The 18,586-nt window shown below is 43.4% G+C and overlaps 1 protein-coding gene across 9 annotated transcripts in view; it reads right to left on the bottom strand.

The window, feature by feature from the left end:
• Positions 1-18,586, bottom strand: part of ADGRL3 (adhesion G protein-coupled receptor L3) — a 1,231,414-nt gene that overhangs the window by 115,244 nt on the left and 1,097,584 nt on the right. For all 9 annotated transcript variants that reach the window (XM_085641132.1, XM_085641126.1, XM_085641127.1 and 6 more), the window contains 2 exons: positions 15,995-16,061; positions 10,726-10,817 (listed from right to left, as the gene is read on the bottom strand). In XM_085641132.1, coding sequence (XP_085497258.1) covers positions 10,726-10,817; positions 15,995-16,061 — 159 coding nt within the window. The remainder of the gene's footprint in view (positions 1-10,725; positions 10,818-15,994; positions 16,062-18,586) is intronic.

Here is an 18,586-nt window from a genome sequence, read left to right as displayed (position 1 = left end):
TAATTGCCAGTTTGTTATAGAACAACTGCGGGATTCACAATCGATTAAATGTGGGAAAAGCTGATACCAAAACAGGCTAAAAGTTCAGACAGCATCGCCCTTTTGTCATTATTTCCTTCATATTTGAAATCTTTTTTCCTGTCATATTAATAGCACGCTATAGTTTTTATGTACTTTATTGGGATTATATACGTCTCTTATCACCTTGTAATTAGCAATTCGTTCAATGCTTTGTTTTGCCTTTTTTCTACTAGTCAGCTAATATTTGGCCTAAAATACAATAAGAGTCTGGACTAAATAAATTCTTTTTGAAAAGAGCAGCTCTTAGTAGCAGTCAGTATTTCCACTTCTTTCAGAATAGATACCACATAAAGAAGACAGTTGATCCAAGCATTTTACCAAACAATTATTTAATTGTGGAGTTACCCTTTTTTAGGTTTTGCCTGCACAGTGCTTGCGCTGTGCTTGTGAAATCTATTGTTTTTAATATTAATCTTAAAAGGGGCTTACATCCCACCCCCTTTCTTTCCTGGCATTTCATTGGTTCCTGTGCTTGCCACCAACTCTTCCTTCATTTCTATTGGCTGTAGCATGTCTTCCTGCACTTACCAATGCTTCTTCCTTCTCTGCTTCTCTTATCAGTTTCACCTAGACGAAATACTGTCTGCCTTGGTGAAACTAATTTCATAACGTTTTGCCTCTTTCTGCTTTTCAGTCTTGCATCATATTTATCTAGCAACTTATCACCCGGAGAGATTAAGTGATTTGCCCAGAATCACAGGATGTTGCACCTCCCAGACTCAAACCAGATCCCCAGCTCTCGATACAGCAGCTCTGGTGCTGCACCACATCCTCTCTACTCCTGTGGTACTTGTCAGGGAGCACTTTCCTTCATCACTGACGGTGATTGATAAAAGCAGCTTATTATTCATCACACAGGCAAAACCGATGCATTATCAATGCTTCCTTCATTTTGTTTTGCTAAAAGTGCCTTTTGTAGCCACACCATGTCATAAACACAATAGTTGGTCACATATACCTCTGGGCTGTGAAAGCTTGGGCAGACCTTCTACTTCAGGGTCTGTCTTCTCATTTGCCAAAAAGGCTCCTTTCAGATTGTCCTAAATTATTACTGGTCATAATGGCAAAGGAAAACTATAAATCTACCCAAATGCTTACGTCTTTCCATTATTCCATTCAATTTCCATCTTAAAAAGTATTTATTTGATGTTTCTGCTGGCTCTTGTATAGCACAAACCTAACTAGAGAGCAACAGAGTGACAGAGCAGAAGGGGGAGCAGAACGTGTGTGAGAGCCCAGAGTTGTGATTTAGGATTGTTAGCAAGGAAGCATAATATCTCCATGTGGTAAATCTTCAGGATTCTCTAATTTGAAGGAGGATTGGGGGGGGGGGGGGGTAGATGCTAACAGGGATGTAGTTCCAGATTATTTTGCAAATGTTTGTTTAAAATTTGGGGATGGCTTGAACTCTAATGTGGCGCCTTCTGCCTGAGGTGGCTATCTTCATAGACAGGGGGAGGTGGGATACCATTGCTGGTGGCTTTATATTTGACAGAGCAAAACCAAAGGGGATGATGGACGGAGTGTTGAACAGTGCTAGCACTCACCCCCAGTCAACTGATCTGGGTTTAATCCACCATCATTCTTTATCTCACTCTGCCACCCCAGTTCAGACATGGCCATATGCAAATCAGTCTGACCCTGTGCCTCATGGGTACAGTCCAGCCCGAACTGCCAAGCCATGTCTTCCCTGGACCGGAAACAAGCATCCTGGGACCGGTTTCTGGCTAATCAGCCGTCATCAGCCAGGCTAGCTTGAATCCTGTGGCCAAGTGAGCAAGGGACCGCCGTCTGATCATACCCTGCCAACTTAGGGCGAACAAAGCAAAACCAAAGGGGATGATGGACGGGGTGTTGAACATTGCAAGCACTCACCCCCAGTCCACTGATCTGGGTTTAATACATCATCATTCTTTAGCTCACTCCGCCACCCCGTTCAGGCATGGCCATATGCAAATCAGTCTGACCCTGTGCCTCATGGGAGCAGTCCGCCCGAACTGCCAAGCCATGTCTTCCCTGGACCTTCCCTGGACCAGAAGGTCCAGGGAAGACATGGCTTGGCAGTTCGGGTTGGACTGTTCCCATGAGGCACAGGGTCAGACTGATTTGCATATGGCCATAAATATATATATATATATATATATATATATATATATATATATTTTCTCTCTCTCCTTAGTGGACCTAGAATCAATCCTGCTGACACCTGAAAGGCCTCTAATGTACCCACAATAACCAGCCACAACTTACGTGAGCTGTATGAGACTATGGCCTCTTTCAGATGATGAGAATGAACCCTGGTGTGTGGCTCAACTCAGCACAAATGCCCTGATCTACAGTCTGGTCAATGCACAGAAAGCTGTCTTTGCTATTAATGTTTGCCAGTGGTGGGTACTGTGATCATCTCAGGTCAGAGTTGGGCTCCTTTGAGGAGTTGTTTTGTACAGATAACCATTTTCACAACCTACTCGTTCACTGTAGTACAGTTGCCACAAAGAGGGTCTTGACACTTAAAGTATACAAATGAAACATCAGTTGGCTGACAGACCTGGTCTTTACACCACACTTTATTTCACAAACAACAACTGGGGCTGCTAGAGGTGCGGGACTCAGGCAAGGTTGAAGATGTTTGTGACTCCATGTAGAAGTGCTTATTATGTACATTTAGTCACTTCAAGTCAGTCTATTCTGGAAAAAAGTGAGGCAAGATAATTCCATCGATCCCACAAATTTCCCCCCTCTTAAGACAGAGCAGGCTACACAAAAGTGTGTAGTCACCACTGAAGTGTTTGTACTTCACAGAGCAGGACTAACTGGTAATAAATGCCACCTCAGCAAGCCATTTTCAGAAACAGAGTACCCACCTCCGCATGCATCACCAGAATTGAGCTTGTTGTATGAAGTAAGGGGCATGTAGCAAATGTGAGTGCTGGGGTGAAGCAATTTTACCTGAAATTAGCTATCGACCTTCTCTTACTTTAATGCTCAAAACGTTTAACTGACAAGCTCATAAGTATAGAAACAACATTAATAATAACCTCATCTCAGAGTAGTTTCTATAAATGATATAAATTATGGATGCAGTCTGTTTTTTATCTTTATTTTATGATGTGGTTTTATGAAGCGCATGCATGGTCAAGGAGCATTAGAGTGCACTAATGCTATGGTGGTGCTTTTATTTGGTGCACAAAATCAGAACTTTCGCTGCACCAGTACTAAGTACAACAACATGGCTCTCATGGGAGTCAAGATAATTCCAGTGATTCACACATATTGTGTGGGTTTATGAGGTGCATAAATGGCCAAGGAGCAGTACAGTGCTTATGCACTACTCCTGTCCTTTTTTGGGGTACACAATCAGAACTTATGCAGCACCAGTCCTAAATGGAACATCATGGCTCTCGTGATGTCTGATGTAGACACCACTACATTTCTTGCCCAAAACTTTAGACTGAGCACCCCCTTAATATTAGAGGTGCAAACTGCATCCCTGTATCAGATTGCATACAATTGTTAAAAGATCATGTTATGGCAATATCTGCCAATGTATGACCGTCTAATTGTATCCTGACTTTTATTTTTTTAAAACAACCCTATGATTGTATATTGGCTATTCATGCCGAGCTTTGGATAAAAACAATATAATAAGTAAGGGGCTAATTCACAAAAGTATTTGTGGGTGTAGGAAGTACTACAGGAATACTGTTTTACATACTCTTACATGTCCTAAGACATCCAACTCCTTATTAGTAAAAGCACATAGAGGGCACAGACCTTTCTATTTTTACTCATTTTATATGACTATTCCCTATATATTCTCATTTTATTTCCATTTTTGATGTTTGGGCCCAATCCACAAAGACATGCAAGAGTTTTTTTTAAAGTACAAAAGGAGTACAACTTACTCCAAGACTCCTTTGTGAATAGGTCACAAAATATATACAGAAGTAAAATAAAAAGATATTCCCAAGAAAAATAAAGCCGTGGCCCCGTTTTGTCGTTTGGCATCTTTCGAACTGCACATGTACCTTTAAGAACATGTAGGCAAGTCTAGGAGTGCAAGGAAGGCTATTAATACCCTTCCAAATGTTACTCACGTTTTTTATTAACTAGCAGGGATTGTGAAGTCTGCGAGATATGAATAGGTGGAAATTTCACCTCGAATTCTTTGCATGGCTGATCAGAGCAAAGGTGAAAACTGTGCCTAAGGAAAAGTCGTCTCTGTCATGAACAGCTTGGTTTTTGCAGCGAGAGCAGTTTGCCTACCCTTCCCTGGCACGTGCGATATTTCGCAAGAAAAAAAAACCCTTCAAATATGTATGCCACGCATCAGTGTAATTTGTCTGGAAACGCTACTTGCATCAAACAGGAGCTTTAGAAAGATATCATCAATAAGTCTTTAAAATGTTTTTATCCCTCTGATTTGAAAGCATTATAATTAAATACATTCAAAGTGGCGCTTCAGGACTATGCTCTAAATAGCCTATAAAATATTTTATAGAGAAAGGATCATTTAAATAATGCATTGTGCAAATGGCAGTCATTACTACAAAGGGCATCACTAGTAAGCTGGATCACTCAAAGGAGGCAAGGCACATGCTGGGCTCAGGAACATGCTATTTTTATATTGTGATTAATTTAATTGGGTTTTATGGGAGCAGATTTCTGCTAATGCACGACGCAGCCTCGAAAGTTCTTGATACTTGCTATTGTGTGCACTGGCTCTGTGTAAACACGGGAGCCAGCATGTCGAATTGGCCTTTAGAAAGACATTAGCAGGAATAATGCCTACTAAAATAAATGTTTTTCTCACTGCCAAGTGAAGTTTAATTAGAAAAACACACCCTGGGCGGCAAATTCTATAGGATATTTCGATATGGGGGGCACAGAAAGGGTCACTCGTTTCTCCAATCAATCACAATAAACCAGACATCCACTCGGTGAGTCTCACTTCAGTCTCGTTTTAACTTTGATTTCCCCAATACCTTTAGCCATTTGTGTTCTAATCACTCTGAGTGCCCTGGTCCTATTGTCCTGCCCCCTCTCGTCCACTGCTAGGGTGAGGAAGCAGATCCTGAGATCTAGGTAGGGGCATACCTATCAATAATGTAGCAGGAGCAAAGGCACTGGGAACTTGGGGTCCGACTTTCCACCTATTAGTTTATGGTTTTTAATGTCAAGCCAGGACATTGGGGTCACATTTCCTTGCTTGCATTAGGGGCCGTGGCACCCTTACTGCATCATTGAGTGGGACTGGGCAGGGCTTTAAGTGGGATGAAAAAACTGTGGGGGGGGGGGGGGGGGGTCTCTCAAAGGGGCGTGGCCAATGAAGTTAAGGGCGTGGTTTAAAACACATAAGTTTCGAATCTGTGTTTAGCATAGCGCACCGCCCGACTTGTATTTTGCTGTTTGGTTGGTTGGATATCAGCTTTGCTGAACATAAACTTAATGATCTTTCCTTACATTTGCATCCATGGAGGGCTAGGAATGGAGGGCCATATACTAGGGGGCACAAATCTGTTTGGGCTTGTTTTTAATCCTTAATATTCTTTCGGATTTTCAGCTTTTTTTTACTATCTTGTAGCAAAATGCACAGAGGGAGTGGAATGAAGCAACGTTCACTGGTTAGAGGAAGATTTAGCAGATTTATTAGATGGTCAGTGAGAAACTAGAAAAGAAAAAAGCAGCTTTTCACAGGTCAACAAACTGAGAGACATATAGTAGGAGTAAAGACCAAATGACTGGGTCATAGGATTATGGGTTGATAATTGCAATAGGATAAATGTAGATGAAATTAAACATAGAGCAAGAGGTTAACATAAGTCCGGATACGTAATTCGGATCTTTGATTTGGCCGTCTCTTTACCTCTTCCCTCGCCACCCATGGCTATTTCTGACTTCCTCTTCACCCTAGCCCACTCTCTACTAGTGATCGTGCTTTTTCTTTACTTCCCCACACCATCCACTTTCTTTCACAGCTGCCCACACATCTCATGAATGTTTTTTTTCCAGAATGCTACAGTGGCCACTTTCTAACCGCTGTTTGATGTCAACTACGCAACATGGGTTGCTAGAAAGCAACTAAAGTCACCCTGCAGCATGTCCCATTGCACCTCTGCAGAGCTGTTATGCATTTCTCCCACCTGTAGACCAGTCTCATCTGCATGTGTCTTTTTTCCAAAGCTCCTATGGACTTGTGGTTCAGAGCTTCTGGGGAATGATGCAGCCATCCTTGCCTCTCATGCACACACACACTGCATTTGCATGCTAACACTTCTCACCAGTTTTGTTCTCAGTAGAATCTGTGTCACTTCCAGGTTAACTCAATGTAAGTCTTTCTTCCACCATTGCCTACCAACTCTAAACAAATCGCACCTTGGTTTGAAAGTAGCAGTTGAAGGAACTCAAAGTGCTTTAAGCCTCTAGTTCTTCTAATTCGGCCCTGATATTGGCAGCCTCATGAGGAGAATCTACGGTGTAGAGTTCATCTGCTTATTTATTTAGGGCCTGATAACAACCATGCTCTATGAATTGTTCAAATTAGCTTGAAAGGTGTCCTCTGCTCCCCCGAGTGCTACTTTCATGACTGAAGTACAGGAAATCTGTAGTACATCAGCTTCATCCTTATGAGTTTTCGTGTTTTTTGAGTAAGATGAACTAATTTAAATTAAAAATATTATATTGCTCCTTTCAGTGTGGGTTTTTTATTATTAGTTCCAAAGGGGTAATATTTTTACAAATGATTTTTAGGACACAATGTTGATGTTGATATTTTAGTTGCAATATTCTGCTACCATATACTTAGTACTACCATACGCACAACACGGCCCCATGCCATATAATTGGCCTAAGCACTTGCCATCACATCGGCAGATCTGGTTTAAATTACTACTGGATAAATCCCTTTAAATTTAACAAATGACACACTCACATTTTCATAAAGTGGCATGTAAGTCACAAAATGAGCAAGGATGCCTTGAAATCTAATAGCAACATGAAGCTGAGTAACAGACAATCATACGCTCAAGCACAATGAAACAAACCACAATAGTGCAAGCATAGATTCACCTAATTGCTCCAAAAAAGGAACTAGTTCATCAATAAATAATACACTGATTAATGTAGGCTACTAACCAATATAACTCTCTTCAAAAAAACATTAAGCAAAAGCCAACAGGTCATGAAATGATGCTCAAAATATGTCATCAGACCACTTTTGAATCTTAAAGAATCCAAGAACTGTAAAAACTCCACATCTTCCAAGTCTCATCAAGACCATACGAATAGTGGGAATGTGCTTTACAAATTTGATTATAGCCTAACTTAACATTACTTGCAGGGGTGAATTTATATATGCGACTGAAGAGGATTGTGACTGGTCCAAATGTCAAAGACTTTCTTAGAATCAAGTGGAAATCTAGTCATGATATCAACAATGGCGAGGTGAGACTTTGAATGCAGGTTGGAAAAGTGAAGCAACTGATGAACACAGCACACCGCTGATATCAGAGACACAAAGACCCTCATTGTCAGTCTACAGAATTTGAAGCAGGGGTGCCAGGGGGCTAGAATCTGTCATTCCAGCTGGTATCCACACACCAATTTCCAGCCTTTTTTTCAAGAATGCACAATAACTGTCTTAACCCGGTAATAAGTGCTTTGATCAAGTGGAGAATGTCAGTCGGAAGTGGAGGGGTGAAATAGGGATCTGGTGTGCAGGGCAGGGTTGTACCTATCCAGGGGGGGCGTTATTTTCTCCCCATGTAGTGTGGCAGGAGTTGAGCAGTGCCTGGGTTGTGATGCTGCATCAGAAAATAAAAGGGACAGAATGTTGGAGCTTTTCAAACACCCAGGCCCAGTCACAGAACTGGGTTCAATCCATCGTTATTTTGCTCCCCACGTCAGACCAGTTTGGACCCATTCATATTCAGTCTTGACCCTGCTCTACATGGAAAACGTCCAGACATAACTGCCGGTCCAGGTCCTCCCAGGACTGGAAACAAGCATCCTGGAATCGATTTCGGGATATCACCCCTCATCAGCCAGGCTAGCTTGACTCCAGCGGTGCAGCGAGCAAGGGACCCACGTCTGGGTATACCCGCAGCCCCTTAGGCCGCACATAGCAACATCACAAAATAAAATGATGGGTTGTGATTCTGCCCATAGCTCTTTCAGCAGTACACACAGGCTTGATTCTCCCAGGCTCTGAGTTGGCAAACTTGAGAATTACAGGCCCGAAGAGACTCAGAATTACAAGGTGCCGAAATGTACCTAGAGTTTGCACTCCAGGTGAAATACTTCAGTCTGTAATGAGGGCCATAATAAAGTAACTGAGGTAAGGCAGCGGACAGAAAACATATAATTAGCATAGATATGCAAAAAAGGAGTGGACGATAAACTACTTCAAGGGGAATGTGAGGGAGCTGGTCAATGGCAATAGGTTCATGGGGATGGTGTAGAGATAATCTAAAAAGACTGCTAAATATAGTACTGAGAACTATGCAGAGTGCATAGTGGTAAGGAAGGCATGATTAATGGGGTAAGTTAGCAGGGACATGACACCAGGGAGAGTGGACTGTGAACTGAACAAAACTGTGTGAGCATTAAAGCAATGTATTGCAGTAAATTGGGTTTTCAACACGTCTTTAACACTAATGTCATATTTTAATATATATTAGAACGTTGGAATGTTGGGAGCTCCATTGAAGACAATGGAGTGCTCCCTGCTTCTACGCCGGTAAAGGCCAGCAGAGCAACATTCCAATGTTTTACAAAGGCCTCTCGGAGCAAAAGGGGGTTTAAATCCCCTCGGGCTTCGAGAAGCCTTTGTTTTATTTGTTAGAACATTCTGCCCTCTAGTGGCAGAATGTTCTAATAGCCTTATAGCCCTTCGTAGCAGGGCTATACCGGCTATTAAAGTCCCGCTCCCTTGTTAAAGTCTCTTGCCTTCGGCTGGGGCCTTTAACATGGGAGCGGGCCTTTAATAACCAGTATAGCCCGCTACGGCAGGCTATAAGGCTATAGTAAAACCATAAGAAATTCTCAAATATGTGTCCAAGAAAAAGAGAGACTACACAAAAGAGCTTTTCCACAGCAAGCTTCGCCATTTCACATGCAGTGCAGCCGAGTACCACGCATCAGGCGTTAATCTAACACATTTTAATGTGGTGATCCCCATCACCGCATTAAAATGCATTATTATGCATTTTCAGCCCCTGTTTCCCACCTAGGCGTGCTAAGACTGGTCATGGTGAAGTCAACAAATAGTGACCGCCACCGACCGCCACCGCCGGGTACAGCAGCGCGGCCTCCGAGAGACTCTGCTCTATGAGGGCAGGGCTGGGGCAGTGCCATGGCTTGCAGCCAGCTCCGAGTTCTGCAAGGCTGAGTGGCAGGGCGGCTCAGAATGGAACTGAACTGAGCAGGATGTGCATGTGCAGTGAGCAGAGCCCTCGGCCCGGGAGGTTGGCCACAGCCTTAAAACTGCAACCAGTGATGGTCTCACGGAGAGCGCTTCTACCCTTAATATGTTACATTCTCCAGGCACTGCCCGCTCCACCCACCCCCGCCACACTGACTAAAGTACAGCCGCACCGATCACTGACTGTGTACAGTACTCACAAAGTCAGTGTCACTGCTGGTGCTGTGCTCTGCTCAGCTCTGTGTGTTATTAAGCGTACGTGTTCAAATCTGTGCTTTAAAGCTAATAATTTTAGCAGCCGTGTTCAGCTGCAGCCCGACTATCCGCTGCCTGTCAAAAAGAAACCTGCTGTCAGTGTTTGTTTGGAGGTGGTGCTTGTGGAGGGGCACAGCACTGCTGGCGTTCCAAAGTATGTATTTTGCTGTGCTCTGCCCTTGCTCCTGTGCCTCAGAAACTCCTCACACCAGACATTTCACATTTGTGAGCCCAATGGTCAATTATTAATTAGATGTTGACACTGGAATGTGTTAACAACTAGCAAGTAAGGCTGCCCTCACCTCAAGCAATGTACAGTGGATCAGAGCTGGCATGGGGGCACACTTACAAGTGCAGGTCTACACACGTCTGCTAGTAGGGCTGCCACCTTTCCAAAAGAAAAACAATATTTGTTGCTGTCTTAATAGTCTGCATAGGCCTGTCTGTGATGCTAAACAGGACTGTAAACGAAATCGTATGTATTCCTCTGATATTTATAGGTTTAAGTTTACTTGAGTTTGCTTGCGAGAAAGTGTCACTCATAGTCACTGAATGTCACTCATAATTACACTGAAATCATGAAAATATCACACATAGAAATATGAAAACTTGGCAGCTATGCACATGGCTTGATTGAGTCAAGGAATACGCACTGGACATTTTTAATCTGACACAAGCGAAATCAAGGAACTGCAGCACAGCTTGTTACAAACTCTCAATTAAATCACATTGCCTGGTTTTTAACTTGTTCATCTTCCCCGAACCCTGCCTCCCTGCACTGGAAAGAGCCCATGCGGAGGCCGCGTCGACCTGCTGGCAGCTCCTCTAAAATCCCTCCGCGGTGCGCTCTGAGGTGCACGCCCGGAACACGAGGCACTTCCGCCATCCTGCTGCTGCAACTAAAAGGGCTTGTTAAATGGCGATTGAACAGAAACAGAGCTGTGCACGGGGCAGGAGCAATCACTTACTTGATATTGTCGAGGCAGCCGGATTCGGGTTTCAGAATGGCAGTGTGATGAAACATTTTGTAGAGTGCAATCCCGAGGAAGATTACATTAAGCTGAAATATAAAAGGTAGTGTTACATAGCAGAACTGGAGTGGAAAACAGTAACTCTATTCTCGGTAACAGATGAGTTTCTCTGGGAAAATTAGGCCTGTGTGCAGCTTTATAGACAATGAATCACAGATGACTCTGCTCGTTTGGCTGGGAGAACAAAAATGCCATTTGCCTTCAGCAGAGATTCAGACATAAACGTATAAAGTGCCTCGCTCCCCCCACCATTTTCAATCGCAGCACATGAAATGATGTTCCAGGCAATTAAAATTACAGGTGCGCGTCACCACTGCTGCTTTTGTGCCTGCACTGATCACAGTCCAAACTTTGGCTCAGTCCACTTGCCTCCTGCCCTCCAGGAAATGCTCCCCTTTCAGACATTTGCTGTAAAAAAAAAAGTGGAGGGAGAAGAGCAAAGCAACTCCATTACTGCTCAACAGGCAGGCTGCCATGAGGATTTTCAAAATGTGAGCCAGACTGTGCTCCCTGAGTGGATCAATGTCTGATCGGATCCTGCTGGCCCGCCTTGGCTCTCTAAACACAGACACCATGAGCTCCTGTGGCCCACGCCAAGAGTGCTGAGTGCTCCACAGCGGCGGCAGTGCAACCCGTCGCAGTCATTCATGTGCTGAAGAGAAGGCATGGAAAGGCAGCGTGACGAAAAATGTCGTGTATGCCAGTAGTGGGTGCCACACACAAGAAGTGGTGGGGTGGGTGGAGGGGGCAGGGGGAAATGCGGGGGTTAATAATAAATCAAAAACAGAAGACTTACCTGAAACTGCCGGTCGCCTTCCACGTTGTGCCTCGTCGCGTTCTTCTTCCTGGTCCCAGCAAACCCTGGGACAGGATCACAGACTCCCTGTACAACCCCCGCGCTGCTCTCATGCAACAAGAGCAGCGTGGGGATTGGCCTGAGCAGGCTGAAAAGACGCTCGCTCAGGCACAGGGAGTCTGTGCTGTCTCTCAAACCAGGCTGTTCAATACAGCCGGGTTTGAGAAACCTAAGTTTGAATGTGTGTTTAGTCGGCCTGAGACGGCCAGCCAAACACATATGTGCACTTGAGAGAGTGCACACGCCTACTCCCCCCCTCCCATGGCCCAGCCCCTCACTGCATACGCTGGCTGAGACAGCTACTGAAAAATAAAATGATGATAGAACAACGTTTTATTCTCCAGTTGCTGGCTCTGAGCCAGTGGGGCGACGCTCCTTCGCCATTGCAGAGCAGACGCCTCTGGTGTTTTGCACATGTGCCTGACATAAAACTCTACTATTAAATGACATTTTGTCAGCTGGCTGTTTTATAGTTGTAAACACGTACAACTCCTTGAACCCTGTCAAAGTCCCACTCAGGGTCTAGGCCTGAATATTTTCCACCAGGGTCCTCAAATCAAACATACTGTATCGAATATTTCCCCCAATCGGTTTCTTTCAGAGGAGGTCCCAGTGCCCACTGTAGACCTATATTATGTTTGGTCGAAATGACTGCTCGAATGTGATGCTCATTGCCATGGCCAACATGTGTACTTGTCAGTATTATCATTTTCCCTGGTGAATATTTTAAAGCAATAGTGTTCTAACTCTTCCTTTTCATTCTTAAACTGCACCATTCAAAATAGGTTTGTGAAATCATACTTTTGAGGAAGAAGCAGAAAATAAAAAAAAGTATAGTGTCTTCCCAGCTGAATATTTTCTGTCAGTCTGCGGTTGATGTTTGAAATTTTAGTGCCGCATGGAACGTTGTGTGACTTTAGAAAGAACTCGTGTGAAAATAGGCAGAAATTGAAACATATGGGGACAATCAAACTTGAGTGTACAACTGCATTGTGTGGAACACAGAGAGTACTACTGTGTAAAAAAGGGATTCGTCTAACACAAACCCTGTTTCTTGGGCAGTAAGCTCTTAGACACCAATTCTCTCTGACTGCCCCTCATGTTAGGGATCAATGGTAAGACCAAGGAAAGTTCTGTGTGGCATAAGTGAATCTTTCTTTTGACAAAGACCGGGCATAGCTATCAAAAGTTCAACAGATGAAGCTGCCCTGGGGCCTAGGGGCATAAGGCACCCACTGATCTCCTAATATTTCTGCATTTATTACCTAACTAGTGATCATGGGCCAATTTTTCTTACTAGCACTGGGGCCAATGACACCTGTTTACTCTTCTGGTACAAGATCTGCATATCATGGCAAACCCTTTGCATTGCCTAGCACTCTCCTCCTTTGTGCGGAGACCCATTCAGCAAGGGCCAGATCCTCACCTCGGCCGAGAGCCCTGCCGGCTTGGCCCCTGGCCATTGAACACATTCATCCCCCACATTGGATGGGGGTCTTGGAGATAGGTACAAGGAACAGTTTGGGAAAAGAACTGCACCAGGAGAGTATGGACTGACCAAATGGAACGCTCGTGGCGTGTTAAGAAACCTATGGGGTGCTGCAAGGCAAGAATAAAGCACTCCCAGGGGACCCTAACAGCAGTTGGATCGACACACCCACCCACACCCATGACATCAAATTTAGCATGGAAAAGGCTGTCGGTTGCATACTCTATGGTGAGTAGAGGCTGCAGCAGTAATAACAGCAGTCTGCCCCAAAAGACAAATGGCGAGATCACAAGAATGACCAAATAGTTACAGTGGTTCTTTACTTGCAGGCCTTGGGATGCCAAATAGCAGGGCCACTGAGGGGAGACCAACAATTGGGCAGAGCGGGCCATGGCATAGAAACCCTACTTGCAGTCCAAGCACGGCAGAAGCTGGTGGATGGACAGTGGCAAATGCAGCAAGCTAAGCCTAAAATACCAAAATAAACGCCCCCCCCCCCCCAAAAAAAGATTGGAATTGATAAGTAGTAAAAAATGAGATTGCTTTTTTCTTTTAATGATATGCTTAATGAATGATGATGTCCCACCTGCAGGTAGGACACTAAAAACGTTAATGAACTGCAGTCCAGCAACCTCAGAGAGAGAGAGAGTTGCAGTCAAATGATTTCAGTAAATCTCAGGAAGGAAAAAAAGAGCAGCTCAAGCCCATGGGTTAGAGGACAATGTGTGATCCATGCAATTTATTATATGGTATCTTTTTTTTAATTTTTTATCTCTAACACTATGATTTTATGTAGTCGTAGTTATTTTTTCTACAGAGGCAGACCTACCAACTCATACAATGCTGCTGTGTGACACACAGGTTCAGCGCTCATCACATGGCCAACCAGCATAGAGCCACTATGACACGATGACGAGTGAGATGAGGTGGGAACCAATGTAAAGTGCAGATTTAGAGCTTGGGTGGGCTGCCTCTACATTGCAGGAATCCATTAATGCTTTTGAAAGTGGCACAAGACATGGAAAGCAACTCAAGTAGGCTTTTCCCCCTGTGGTGAGGTTTCAGAAGGGGTAGGTGAGGATGAGGGTTCCAAAGTCACACCCGCTCCCCATGTCTCCACCCTGTCCAAGGCACCACCCTATTTCCATACAACCACATTGTTAATATTATTCATAAACTGGAAGGGCTGCATTGTGGTGTTAGGCATGCACATTGAAGTGGCTCCTGGGTGGCATGCGGCACTTTTATAAAAGTAAAGCACAAAAAAGATAGTCTTTTATACATAGCAACAACCATCTGTGGTTCTTTCCACACCAAAGTGGGCCCCCAAATGTAAGTATAGTATTATAAGAGGAAATAAAAAAATATGACAAATACTGGAAACACAAATGGAACAGGATTGTCTTCATGGCTCAGCGCAGAGCTAAGTGCCTCTTTTATGTGAGTAAACTGACTACAGCACATGCATTTAACTTTGAATTTCTCCGTGTTTGTGCATGAGTTGTAGGGAGAGGTAACCACTGTTCACTGGTTCAAAGCTGTGCAGCCTGCAGATCATGCGCCAAACTTGAGAGATCCTTAGTTAAATGTATGCATCTTACACAGTCGATGACTTAGACTGTGGTTTGACAGACTGACTTCCAGAACGGCCATTGTCAATGCTCCTGAGCACACGGGTCACCTCAGTGACTATTTCTTTGCAAAGCTCCCGTTCCCGTCCGTTCTTTAGCCTTTCAAAACAGAGAAAGAGTGATTTGGATTGTCAATAAGACACCAATTTTTTCCCATTGCCTCTTCACAGTGAGGCAGGGAGCTGAGCAGAAAAGCGGGAATATTCCTAGATAACAGAGTGCAGATCTCCCAGTAAAGTGAGCATTTGTGCAAAGGCCACCAGAAAATGATTCTTGGGTATCCCTTTCATTGGGCATCTCCAGGAAAAACTGATCCGCTCCCAATGTTTTGATTTTCCACCAGATTTCCCCTGACAAGCACGCCACACTGTTGGCTCCTAGACTTCCAAACGCCATGCCCCACCACCTCTACCAAAAAAATGTCAGAAAAAAAAACAGGATGCATAAACCAACCAGCTGACAAGGCAAGAAGCAAGCCTATAAACCAAAAATATCTAGTTAAAAAATAGCCATTAGAAATAACACGGCACGAATGCACGCCTACACAGCTACACTCACAAACCCCTGTTTCTTTTACTCTCAGGCCCCCATTTGCTGGCAGTGAAGTACATTTAAGCATCTATGAGCTGTTAAGACCAAGAATCTAGAGCTAGATTCTTCTGTGATAGATTACTTCGCCCACCCCACGTGGGTTGAACGTAAAGTAAGGATTCATTCAGCCAGGTGCTTAACGAGGGGACCCTGTCCCACCTCAGTTACAGGCTTTCTTGCTTATATGGCCTTACTTTAAAACAGAGGTAGAGGCATCAAAATGGAAGCAAAGAATAAAATAGAAAAAATATGTGCACAATTCTCAAACATAATGTGCTGAGCTATCTTTGCCATTTTATACAATGTATTAAGTACGTAGCATATGGAAAAAGGGGAATCCTCTGCATCTGAAATAAACACTCAAATATAGCAAATGTACCAGGCACACATTTTTGTGCAGACTTGAAACTCAAAGGTATGCACTTTTTAATACACAGGCGCATCCCTTGTTTCAAATGCCTGTTGCGCGGTGCATGTACCAGTTTGGGTAAGATGTCGGGCTAGATGGTTCACATGACAGCAACAATTTCCCGGAAATACATCATTGCACGCGAAAACTTCGCAGCGGCGCGTGCACAGAGGACGCTTTATTTCTCGCCACACCCCGGGGACAGGAGGCAGTTAATTAAGAGTTCTTACCATAATTATCAAGGTCGCTGGTCCTATAAAGCTCCAGATGAAATAGGTGTCGAGCCGGAGCCAACATCTGTAATGAAACACAAGGGAGAGAAGGCTTTCAAGGACTGCACACAGCACGTGCGTCACGAGCGCGCGCCTGACAGAGAGGAATGTGCGCGGCAAAACACTCCGCCGGGAGACAGGAAATATTACACTGCTTGTTCATTTAAATGCTGAATTATATGCCCCATTTCTGACAGCGCCATTGATAGAGTAAGATAATTACCTCTGGAGGGATCAGGGGACAGAAAATGGCATTGGGTCTAGTAGCTAAGGCCTTCCGAGGCTGTCATACAAAGCCTTAAAGGTAGCTACATGGCGCTATTAAATCAAAGAGCATTTAGCTAGCCTCTTTTCTCCAATTACAGTGCTACATAACCTGTCTGTTAACTGTCAAGAGAGGTGGCAAATGCCTTCTTTTAAAAAAGAAATCTGAACAAATGCAGCAATGCTGTTGGTGACTGAACTACCATTTGGCCAGACCTCAGCTTTGGAGAGCCGAGACCTAAAGACGAAGTTGTTACTGGGTCTGTATCTAAGGTTGCAAATGATCCTGACGATCACACTGACTTGATTCATGGGCTACAACTCAATTATTTAGCACTTAATTTCAGCTGCATTTCGCGATACCCAATACTAAAGGCCTGTGGAAAATTGCTTTTATGTTCATAGTTCATTCTGGATGACAGGAAGACAAAATACAAGTGACTCATCCAAAGACAAATGAAAGTAAATTGTGAATATCATGACAGACGCTGTTATGTGCGATTTAAAAGTTGTGATGAGGGCTGTAGAAACCAAGCAGGACAGAGATGTTATTTTTTTTTTATTCAAACAACAAAAATTGCTGTGGTAAATCCGATAGGGCATTTTCTGCACATGTAGATTATTCATAATTCATTATTATAGAACACTGATTCAAAGTTATAAAACACTTGCATATATGTGAACCAATAAGTTAAATTGCAAAGACAATTAGCAAAAACGATATCAATTTAGCTCAGGTACTTTGTTAAGGGGATATAGGTAATAAACTCTTTAGAACTATATATAGAATTCTAGAGTTAGTAGGATCTTATCAAGATTGTTCATACTCCTGTAGTAAACCATCATTATCCGCTGCAGAGGCGTATAGTAGTCGCTAAAGACCTGTTTTGCAAGTTATAACAAGGGAGAGTGTCTTTAATGACTGGGAATGTCAGATAAAAAAGTATATAACATCATAACTTTTCACATCACTGAGGATAGAAGGTTGTACATTTAAGAAACAGAAACACAAACATTGGCATATTAGAGCACATGGTCCATAGCGGCCATTTTTGATCCTCTCCCACTCCATAGTTTTCAATGGAGCGCCTAAAAACCCACTGCTCTGACATTAAACAAACTTTACTGCTGCCTACTAGAGTCTTCAGATATTGCATTCTGCATACTAGCAACTGGCTGTGGAGTTAGGTGTCAACTCATCAGGGAACCAAGGCTGCTGTCTTCACCACAAGCCAGATTTTACAGATGTACCAACATGAACTGAACTGAAGCCCTGTGTGATTGAGGTACAATCACATGGAATGCACCTACTACATCTTTCCCACACTTCTGCATCACATTCAAGTTTGAATAATTTAGGGGAGAGATCTAATAATTCTTTATCTTGCACCGCAGATTAAACGTTTGCTGGGTGTCTTCGTAGTTTCAGAGGGAAGTGTTATCAATGTGTGGAATGCATGCATGTTATGCCTAATTTACTGCCACATTCCCAACCCAGGCTACTTTAGATACATCAAGCTCACCTACAAGTATTGTCCAATAAGTTACGTGTGTCATGTGTCTTAAAGTGGTGGAAGCACAAATCGACCTTTTTCTTTGCTAGAATAGAGGATTGAGTACAGAGAAACCCACCTATGCTCAAGAGGCAAAATGCAAAGCAGTGTTCGTACAATTCAGTCCTACTTATTTCTATAGGGCCTATACGTCCCAACATCTACTTACCCCCTTTGTTGCAGAGTGACAAGCGGGACTCTCACTATCTTCGCAAGGGTCCTGGCAATGGGCCTTATTTTACCAAAGCTCAAGGGTCTGACCCATCAATTTAGGCATTAAATAAAGATCTCGATGATCAGGACATCTTTCAGTTTTTCTAACCTCAGATGTATCTCACCATTTCCGAGGCAATATAAGAATCACGGACATAGGTACACAATCATAACAAATACTTATGTCACACACTTACTTTTATAGACCATTGGAAAGGCTCAGGCGAAGTGTATATCATTATAAGAATGTAAATAGGAACAATATCAAAGAATACAAGTATTATCAGTATGGGCATGAAACACAATTTGTCTACGAATAACATCGAAGAACGGAGCCTGTGATTTTGATATCACCGTAACTGAATAGACTACAAACTGCGGCAATAGCAATGGTGGATTGGTACATACATTTCAGATACAGTTTAAAGTTCTGATTTCTCAGGTTACCAGTACATGGTCACGCCGTGCAAATGTACACTCAACTGTCTTGCAGCCAGTATGGATTTTGTGTTGACCTGCT

This window comes from Triturus cristatus, chromosome 2_2, assembly GCF_964204655.1.
Source record: "Triturus cristatus chromosome 2_2, aTriCri1.1, whole genome shotgun sequence".
NCBI classification, from domain to species: domain Eukaryota; kingdom Metazoa; phylum Chordata; class Amphibia; order Caudata; family Salamandridae; genus Triturus; species Triturus cristatus.
Note: the sequence above shows the minus strand (reverse complement) of the source record. Positions and strands in the feature narration are given on the sequence as shown.